This window comes from Galeopterus variegatus, unplaced genomic scaffold, assembly GCF_000696425.1.
Source record: "Galeopterus variegatus unplaced genomic scaffold, G_variegatus-3.0.2 Scaffold452, whole genome shotgun sequence".
NCBI lineage: Eukaryota > Metazoa > Chordata > Mammalia > Dermoptera > Cynocephalidae > Galeopterus > Galeopterus variegatus.
The window spans coordinates 164,090-174,817 of NW_007726563.1; the positions used below are offsets into that span (position 1 = coordinate 164,090).

A 10,728-nucleotide genomic window follows, 5' to 3' on the forward strand; every position below is an offset into this window, starting at 1 on the left:
GGGATCCGAACCCTCGGACGGGAGCGCCGCCGCGCTTCCCAAGCGGCGCACTATCCAGTGCGCCACCGGGCCGGCCCTCTTTTGAGGTTCCTAGAAGGAACCTTTGGTTAATTTTACACTGAGCAGTTAAAATTTTTGATATTTACCTCAGTGCAGGCTGGCATATGCTAATTTGAGGGTGGTATCCAACAAATTTTACCTCATTTAAGCATTACATTTTTGAAAGTGAATATACTTGGTGACAGATCAAGCACATTTGTGTCATGCACTGATCACTTCTTGTAGCCCAAACCCTTACAGGGCTGCCTACAAGGATCACTGTAATGGAATTTATGCTCTCAAGAATTCCTGTATTATTTCATTCATCCCGTGATTCATTCATTCAACAAGCTTTTATTTCATAAACTGTGCACCCAGCACTGCAGTAAGTACCAAAATTTGAGTAGAAATAATGGCTTTTGATAATCATGTGAGGCACAGATATACATTTTCCCTTATTAAGTTCCTCACTGATAAGAAGGCCTCTTTTTTTGGTAAGTGTCACTCTTTTTGTTTAGGGATGTCTACTTTTCCATGAAATTAAATAGCGGTTTAAGCCCTGAAAGAGTCAAGATGATAGTGGGCTGAAACTGTTGGTACAGCAACCCCAAGAGAGTGTTTCATTTCCTTTTTACAGCACACTCAGGTCCATGTCTTTTGTAGTTTCCTTCATATCTTCAGAGTAGTTATGACTTGTCAGTTTTTCCCCCTTAAACTAGATTGCCTTTCTCTTTTCCTGACCTGCTATCAGGTATCAGTGTTTTGAAAACATACTGCTTATGTATCAGACTTACATTATTGTTATTAACATGAAAAGAATTATAGCCTTGTGCCGCATGACCTCCTTCAGCTCAGTTGTTGACTGTGTTATTCACAGATGCCTAAAGCATCCATAAATCTCAGGTATAAGCCTCAGGATTAAGGATTAGTCAACAAAACAAAAGCAATGTAATGGTAACTATATCTAGCAAAGTAGCAGTTTGTGACACATTTTTATTTTTTAAAAAATAATTCTTTCTCATGCCTGTAGTCCCAGCTACTCGGGAGGCTGAGGTTGGAGGATCGCTTGAGCCCAGGAGTTCTGGGGTATAGTGCACTATGCCGATCAGGTATCCGCACTAAGTTTGGCATCAGTATGGTGACCTCCTGGGAGTGGGGGACCACCAGGTTGCCTAAGGAGGAATAAACCAGCCCAGGTTGGATACAGTGTGGGTCAAAACTCCCATACCGTTTGGTAGTTATGGGATCATGCCTGTGAATAGTCACTTCACTCCAGCCTGTGCAACATAGCAAGACCCCCTCTCCATTAAAAAAAGAAAAAGTTTAAAAATATAGACCCACACCTGTGCTTTTTCAGGGTTTTTTACAGACAGCCTGTGTTATAATCACTGTGTTATAACAGGATGATGTATGTGTGCTCACTTCCAATGACTTTTCCATGTGAGCTCCTTCAAAGGTGTGTGCATCCACTCCAGTTGTTTTCAGACTAAATCAACCTGGAAGCTTAGTATAGCACTTCAAATTATATATTACTTAGTATAGCACTTCAAATTATATATTAAAATCTTGTTTTAAGATAAATATGTAAAATAGACTGTACACACAACAAAAACTACCAGTATTTCTTTGACAAAAGTATTTGGCATGTTTGAAGTCTACTTCTTGAAATAAACAAGGTAATTTCTTTTTTTTTTTTTTTTTTAAAGATGACCAGTAAGGGGATGTTAACCCTTGACTTGGTGTTGTCAGCACCACGCTCTCCCAGTGAGCTAACTGGCCATCCTTATATGGGATCCGAACCCGTGGCCTTGGTGTTATCAGCACCACACTCTCCCAAGCTGGCCCTAAACAAGGTAATTTCTTATCCTGATAGGCTGAGAAGGTTTTGGGTTTTGATTTGTTTTAAATTAGGTCTCTTGAGTAAAATGCATATTTCAAAAATTAGAATTAATGCCCAGGTCTCATTTTCTTCCATGGTGGGAATGGCAGGTGGTGAGAGAAAAGTGGATCTGATAGTAGAACGAACCAGAAGGCAGGTAAAAAATGAGATTATTTTTTATTGAGGTGTAGCCCTGAGTTCATTTTTGCTTTCTCTGACCTGAATCATATTATCTTCATATTAAATAAAATCATGTTCTAGTCTGTTTAAAATTATTGGTATAACCCTACAGATCTCAAGTAAGACAAATTAAACTAGTTCAGTGCCAAGTTTTAGTGCTTTCAAAGAGAAAGGCATATATTCCTTTGACCAATTAAACATGCCACTGAATATATAAACCAATTGTTTTAAACCACTAGTCTAGTTTCGTAACATTTCTACTTGTCAGCAACCTTTCTTCCCTACATTATATTATTAAATAAATTTTACTACAACATTAATGACTAGCAGAGTAGAGAAAACATGGACTTTGGAGTCAGACAGACATGAGTCAGAGTTCAAACTCACTAACTGCTATAAACTTGGGCAAGATATTTAACCCTGTCAGAGCCTAAGTTTACTCAGTAGAATGTGGGAAATAATGCCTACTTGTTAAGATTGGAGTATTAAATTAGATAATGTAAAGCACCTCACACAGTACCAGGCAGTTAGTAGACATTCGGTAAAAGGTGTTACTGGATGGCATTTCCAATTTGATGATACTTTAGATGCTTATGTGCTATACTGTTTAAAAACCAGTTGGAAAAACCACCTCAGATTATCTATAAGGTGGGGATAATACTTCCTTTAGAGTATGGCTATGAAGTTTAATTTAGATGGGAAACATGTAACATGCTTATTATAATAGACACTATATGTCATGCCAGTCTTTTCATATAGACAGTCATTTACAGATACTATCTGATTTAATCCTTTTTAACATCCCAATAAAGTAGTTACTATTATTATCCCCACTTTACAGGAAAGAAAACCAAGGCTTAGAGCATTACAACTTGCCCACTCTATCACCTATTCAGTTTACAGGTGAAGCTGAGGCCAAAAAAAAAAAGTTGAAATTGATTTGTCTGAATTCAGTTTAGTGACAGGGACAGCCCTAGAACCTAATTTTTTAAGGGACTGTGAGGTACTGAAATGTCCACCTGTTAAGTGTAGTATATTCATACCTAAATTCCAGATTTGTTTCCCCTTTCACATTAGCAAGCTGTACTTATTTCCTCTAAAGCTTAGAAGTAAAGAGGTTGACTAGTGAGGGAAAGTCTAAGGAAAAAAAAATGTGAAAAAAAGAGGCAAGAAGCAGAATACACAATGCGGTTCCAGTGTTGCCACCACTGACACTGGACCTGAGTGTCTGAGGGGGCAACACAAGAGTTTGGGCTTCAGCAAGGCGGCTCTTACTGTGTCCCAAGAACACTGGCACAGAGACGATTTACAGTAGGGCTTTGGGCCAGGCCTGCCTGGGGCTCAGGAGACAGTGGTTTGTTGCTCTCCAGCATTGCTTTGCTCCTGGAGCTTATGGCTGACTGCCTGCAATCCCCAGGGTTCTCTTTGCAAATCCCCTGCTCAATACCTAACCCTGCCCTCCTTAAATCCTTACTATTGTTATTTCAAGCTATCATTTCTCTCTATGGATTCTTAATCCTCTTTAAAATAATATATTTATACCTTAATAGCTCAGCGGTATTTATAGGGCAGGTCATGGACAACTGGCCCACATGAAAAACCAATCAAATTTTAGATTCCTCTGCCAGAGGCTAAATCAAGTTATGTTTCATTCTTACAATTCCTTAACTTGAGCACAGGTACTGTCCTTTTAATCCCTCCTCAATGTCGCTTAAATATCAATAAACCTTTTTTTATGGAAATATTTGTATTATGTTTTTAATTCTATTTTTCTGCACTTTTTTTTTTTACAGATTTTTATTAAAATATAATTGTGTATATTTGTGGGGTACAAATTTGAATATCAATACATGTGTATAATATGGCCGGTTAGCTCAGTTTGTTAGAGCGTGGTGCTGATAACATCAAGGCTCAAGGTTCAATCCCTGTGGCCAGCCACAAAAATAAGTTAATTAATTAACCTTAAGAGATGGACAGGAACAACACCACCTTCACCCCCAGCCAGTTAAGATGCTGCTGTTGGAGCTGCAGCAGCAGGTGGGCCCATGTTATCTTAAGGTGTGTTGAGATGGAAAAATTGTCAGAAGTCACTGGGCTAAGTGATCTTCAAGGCCTCTTCCAGTTCTATAATCCCAGTATCTTTCTTACTTCAACAAATATCTGCTAATCTGGGCACTCTCAAAGGAGCTAAAGAGTTGTAGAGTAGAATAACATCTCACATTAACTCAGCACTGACTGCATGCACGCTAGGCACTTGGCTTGCTTACTTAACAAGTGTTGGAGTTCTTTGTATGTACCAAGCACTGTTCTAAACACTAGGAATTCTGTAGTGTACATGGTGAGGTCCTTTTCCTCAAAGATCTTAAACTCTAGTGAGGAAGACATAATAAATGGAGGAAAGTAAGATAGTTTAAGATGCAGTTCAGCACTGTGAAGAAAATAGAATAGGATAATATCAGCATTACTTGAGTGGCTACCTGAGTTGGGGAGAGGGGGAGAGAGCGTTGAGAAGGAGGCAGCCATGTGAAGATCTGGAGGAAGAGCAATCCAAGCAGGAGGAACAGTAACTGCAAAGACCCTAATTCTAGAATGAGCTTAGTGTGTTTGCAGAGGTGAGTAGAGAGACATGAACACAGGAGTAGGCAGGGCTAGATCATGTAAGCATCACAGACATGGGAAGGAATGTGGGTTTTGTTCTCAGTGAAAATGGGAAGCTATAGGAGGGTTTTGAGCAGGAGGGTGTCAGGGTCTGATTTATGCTTTAGAACAGGCAACTCTTGCTGCAGGGTAAAAGAGGGGAGGAAAAAGAGGAAGGGAGACCAGTTAGGGATCTGCTGCAGTGGATCTACAGTTGAGGTGATGCTGGCCTGGACTAGAGTTGCAGTAATGGAGGTGACAAGAAGTGGCTGGATTCAGAATACGGTGTGGAGGTAGAGCTGACAGAATGACCTATTAATAGATTGAAATGAGATCTGCAGGAAAGTGGATTCAAGGATGATTCCTAGTTTTTGGCCTAAGCGACTAGATAAATGGTAATACCATTACTGAGGTGGGGAAGAGTTGAGGAGGAGGGACTTGGGAAGGAAATAGATAGTTTGGTTTTAGCCTTGCTAAGTTTGCAATCTGTGTATAGGTGTCCGGCAGGCAATGAATACATGCATCTGGAGTTCTAGGGAGAAGTCTAGGCTGAAGATATAAATTAGAAACCTTTCAGCCTATAAATGGTGGGTAATGTCATGAGAATGAATGAGATCATCTAGCAGGAGAGTGTAGGAAGACAGAAGAATACTGAGGACAAGCCTGGGAAGCCCCAAGCATTTAAAGATTTGCTAAAAAGGAGGAGGTGCTAGCAAAGGAGATGAGCAATCTGTGAGGTTGGAGGGAAATCAGAAGAATGTGGGCCCTTGAAACCTAGAGTGTCTGGAGAAAGAATTCAGTTTGGTGAACTGTGATAAATCTGTGTCAGGTTGAGTAAGAAAAGTAAATCACTAGTGACCGCTACAGAGGCCTTTTCCATGGAGTGATAGGCTTGAACGTCCAATTGGAGTAAGGTGAGAAGAGAATAAGAAATAAAGAGAATGCAAAACAGGTTTAAGAATGTTCCAGTTATCTATTGCTACCTTAGAAAACACCCAAAATTTAGTAGCTTAAAACAGTGACGTTTACTTTGCACACAGATCTGTAGTTTGGTCAGGGCTCTGTGGGATATCTGCAGGGTGGCTCAGAGGCTGGGGCTGGAACCATCTGAAGGCTCACACACTCACTCCCCCACACGTCTGGGCTAGAGACTGGTTGTCAGCTGAGACCTTAACTGGGGCTGTCAGCTGGAACTCCTCCATGTGCTCCAGGCTGCCTGACAACTTGGTGGCTGGGTTCCAAGGGCAAGTCCTGAGAGAGAGGTGGAAACCTTTCACTTTTGATGACCTAGCCCTGGAAGTCACATAATGTCATTGTGTGTATGCTCTTGAATGAGGTGGTCACAAAGTCTCATCCAAGTTGAAGAGAAGGATAAATAGACTCCTCCCTTGATGGGAGGAACAGGTGGGACCAGAACTATAGTTGTGCCACTTTTGGAAAATACATCTGCTGCCAGGGGTTTTGTTGTCAGGGGGTGAAAATTAGGACAGTAGCTGGAGGGGAATGTGGGCAGGGCCAACTTATCCAGTCAGCACAGGGCCTCAGAATCCACAATATTTTTAATTTCCTTTTTTTTCCCTTTTTTTCCCCCTAGTCATTTGGTTCAGGATATTTTTAATTTCTTTAAAAATCAGAATAAAAAATGAGTATAATCCAGACTAGATTGTGTTTATTTTTATACCAATAAGCAATAAAATATCATTTTAAACATTTACTTATTTAATATTTATTCAGTATATTATGAGCCATGAAGGCAAAATGTATAGGGCTGCCCATAAAAGTCATAATGTGGCCCTGAATGGGGGGTCAAGGAAGGGTTTTTGTTTTGCTTTGTTTGTTTTAATAAAGGGATATTAAAGCACATCTGAATGCTGATGGGAATGATCGGTTAAAGAGGGATAAATTGAGGCTGCAGAAGAGAAAGGGACTAACTGTGGGAATGAAGTCCTTGAGCAGACAAAGAGAGATGTGAGCTGACAGGTGAAGTGGGAAGGGGTCGAGGCTTCCACTGAAACTGGAATGAGATGGGGGCACAGATGCAAAGAAGTTGGTAAGCGCTGCAGTGGGAGGACAAGTTGTTTCTGGTCCATCTGATTCTATGAAGTATGTGGCGAGGTCATCGGCTGAACATGGGAGTGAGTGGAGGGATTGAGGGCAGGAAGCTCTGTGGAATAGTCACCTTGGAGAGTGGGGTAGTGAATTCAGCAGGTAAGAGTGTGTCGCAGGATTCCCGGCATTATTGGAACTGAGTGCAACCAGCATGATTTTATGATTTTCTCCAGCAATGTGCAGCCTCCTGGGCGCAGGTGAGGTGTTAGTGCATAGTTAGTGGATAGCTTTGACTAGGATCAGGTTTTGCCAAGTGAGTAGTTAGAGGAAAAGAGGGACAAAAGTCAAGGTCATGGCAAGAAAATGGCAAGAGTGCCAGGCTATAGACTAATAAGGAGGAAAGCACGGACATGAGCGAGGTGACAGATGTTTAAAAACAGATCAACAGCTTGGAAATCTCAATAAAGTTGGTGAATTATTGGACTGAAGTTGTTACAGTAAGTGAGCTGGAAGGAGGGGAGTGCTGGTGAGAGAGGGCAACGTTTGAATGTTTCAGAGGTAGTAGAGAAATCAGGGACAGCAAGGCCTAGGGTAGTGATTCTCAAACTTTCCTGTGCATTAGAAGCACCCGAAAGGCTAGTTAAAATACAGATTGCAGGCCCCCACCCCCAAAGTTCCTGGTCAGTAAGTCTGAGGTGGGGCCTGAGAATTTCCATTTCTAACAAGCCTCCAGATGCTGCAGCTGTTGGTCCAGGGACTACAAGTGAATGGAGGCTGAGGTGGGGTGGAAGAAATGCTTTGGAATTGAGGAGACTAAGGACCCTTGAGGTCAGAATGTGGGGTGGGTTGGTTATCCACTTGGATGTTGAAGTCACTGAAATGGTGCTTTGAGACAAGTGGTAAAGTCAACAGGGAATGACTGAACGAGGAAGACTAAATGGGGATAGAGTTGGACATGTCTTCAAGGGACTGGCACTTTTGGAGGAGAAAAGAGAAAGGCCATTTGGAGGTAATGGTGAGGGGCAAGGAAGACACTAGCCCTACTCTCTAGACCTTGAGGTATGTGGGACACGGGAGGAAAACCCACGAGTACTTGAAAGGCTGACAGAAATAGGGTTTCTACTTCAGAAATGGCAAGAAAATTAAGAACTGTGAGAGATTGGGGTGTCTGGAGGCAAGGAGCAGTGAGAGAGGAGGTTGGGCCTGGAGACATACCAAACAATTCAGAATGAACATCTGATGGGAGATGAGCAGTGTCACCCCTGAGATGAAGGGCAGATTTGCTGGATCTACTGCCCCTGAAGTCTTCTAGAAAAATCAGTGCTCCAGGTCTTCTGATTTCTTGGAGTTGTCATTTTTGTATTACATTAGAATAAACATGAATATTCAATGATTCAAAAGCAAATTTTCATGACATTTAATATAAAAGTAAGAGCCTTCAAACATATTTTAAGCCATGCACCCAGATCCTTCTCCCAAGTTAGTGCTTTGGAGGAAATGGGAGAAAAGCACTATCTTGTAGGTCCTGGGTGAAGGTTTGGAGAGAGGCCTTTGTACTTTAAATTGGAAAAGGAAAACTTCCAAGACTCAAAGGTGTGATCTGTAAGGGAGCTTAAGTCACTACTGGGGACAGAGTTGCTCACACAGAGCCCTTCCCATCACACACTCTCCTGCTTATCACTAGACCATGTGGAGGGGTGAGCCTCAGATCACCAGAGGATTCTATGTTATAGGCTAGGAGTTGGTCTCGCTTCCTCCTGAACTTGAGTCTCTAAGAGGGGCTCCTGTGGAGCAGCATTGTGCCCAACTAAAGGGACAGGGAGTACGTGTGAGATGGGAGGGTCCCTGCTTGTCTCCCCAACTCTCCTTCACTCCACCTCCCTCAGCCTACCTCTCTGTTTCTTCCCCTTCTCCTTTTCAGAGTCTGCAGGTCTGGCTTGTTTGCCAAGGGTAAGGGGAAGAGTGAGGCTGGGGGAGCTTAGTGGGCTGGAGGTCAGACCTTCCAGAGGAATCTTCTAACAGTCTTAGGGCAGCTTAGCCAGCCTGGACACACCCCCTTGCTCCCCACACTGCCAATCATGCTCAGTTGTCCAGAAGATGATGAAGAGGCTGGTCAAGCAGAGGAAAGGAAGGAAGAGGGCCTTAGCCTAAGGAATCCATACGCAGAGGCTTGGGGGGAGACACAGACCCTTGCTCCCGCTTGGGGCCAGGATGGGGCAGCAGTTCAGCTGGGAGGAGGCCGAGGCAAGTTGCGAGATGGACGTGGCAGAGCTGCAGGAGTGGTACAAGAAGTTCGTGGTGGAGTGCCCCAGCGGCACACTCTTCATGCATGAGTTTAAGCGCTTCTTCAAGGTCACGGGCAACGAGGAGGCCACCCAGTATGTAGAGGGCATGTTCCGAGCCTTCGACAAGAATGGGGTAAGGCACCCCAAAGGCGAGCAGCAGAGGCCAGCCCACCTGGCTCACTCCTCATCCCTGAGCCAAGGGAGCGTCCTCAGGGAGAGCTCCAGTTCTCCAGGCCTCCTGCTGTTCCCTCTGCTCTTCGCTCCTCTCCATCTCCCCTTCCCTCCCTCCATGTCTCAGCTTTTGACTCATGCTCTCTGTTTCCTCTTCCTGAAAGCTGAGGGGAGGCCATCTGAAAGTCCAGGTCCTCTCTTTGTGTATTTTTGGCCAAGGCTCTGCAAGCCCAAGGACCTGGTTTTTCACACCCACCAGAGCCCCTGTCACTCTAAACACAAGGAGTTAAAGAGATGTCCCAGGTGAGACAAGCTGTATTAGCATAGACAATGAGCTTTCCCTTGTTGAGCTGAGATTGGTTAGGTCTTCCCTGTAAGAATGCTGGGGAGGTTCCTAAACCAACCCGGAGATTGGATCCATTATTGCAAAAGTCCCTTTCAATTCTTCAAGTCATGGAAGATAAAAATCATTTAAACCACAGGGTCTCTTTAAGCCCTCCAATGGCACTTGCAGTTAAGAAAGTTATAAATTTTGTAAATGTACACCTGTGAATTGAATTTAAATGTTCAATTCAATTAAAAAACCCTTGATTGTTTAAGGTTATACAGTCCAGTGCCCCTGCAATCCTTTAAACCATTAGGTTTGCCTCAAATACCTATTTCAGTCCCCCAGACTGAAAGTGGTGTGTTGGACCTAAGTAATTAATCTGGAGAAAGTGTTAGTACTCCACTCCTTGGTGTGTGGAGAATTTCCCTTTCTAGGCTGAATCGCTGGGTATGCCTCCTCAGGTTTGACCCTGTCCCTGGTACAGATCGATACACATCCCCTCATTGACCCAGGGCCAGGAGGGCAGGGTCAGGATCTCCCGTGCAACAGAACCGCCCTTGGAGATGACCTGTCAGCCACTCCCCTGGCACAGAGCCAGATTCCGACTTCTCAGGGTTCCCTGAGTCAGCAGCAACCCTGTGAGGGAGCGTGGAGACTGTGTTACCCCAAATTGAATGTTGAGAAAACTGAGGCAAAAGGAAGTGGATTGATTGGCTCCAGGCCATATACTTAGGGTTTCTGACTCCTAGTCAAGTACCACTGCCTAGAAGGCAGAGGGTTTTTTTAAGAAAGAAAATGATTTTTTTTTTTTTTTAAGTAGCTGTCTGGTTAGTTCAGTTGGTTAGAGTGTGGTGCTGATAACACCAAGGTCCAGGGTTCAACTCTTGTACTGGCCAGAAAGAAAAAAACGTATTGAACTTCATAAAAAAGTAAATAAATATATCAGGTGATATATGACAAGACTCACTATTATAAACATATTAGTCTTCCCATATTCCTATAAAAATTCAGTACAATAACAATTCAAGATCTAAAAGGGATTAGTAAAACCCTGGGCATTATATAGTTGTATCCCTTATAACTCATCTCTTCTTTTTTTTTTTTTTTTACTGACCGGTAACGGGATCGCAACCCTCAGTGTTGCGCCCGCACTGCGCTCA

At 43.0% G+C, this 10,728-nt stretch overlaps 1 protein-coding gene across 1 annotated transcript in view; it reads left to right on the plus strand.

Moving 5' to 3' along the window:
* The first annotated feature begins 8,995 nt into the window (after positions 1-8,995).
* The window catches only part of GUCA1B (guanylate cyclase activator 1B (retina)), an 11,827-nt gene continuing 10,094 nt past the window's right edge, over positions 8,996-10,728 (plus strand). The window contains exon 1 of the mRNA XM_008568909.1: positions 8,996-9,202. Within this exon, the coding sequence (XP_008567131.1) occupies positions 8,996-9,202 (207 nt within the window). The remainder of the gene's footprint in view (positions 9,203-10,728) is intronic.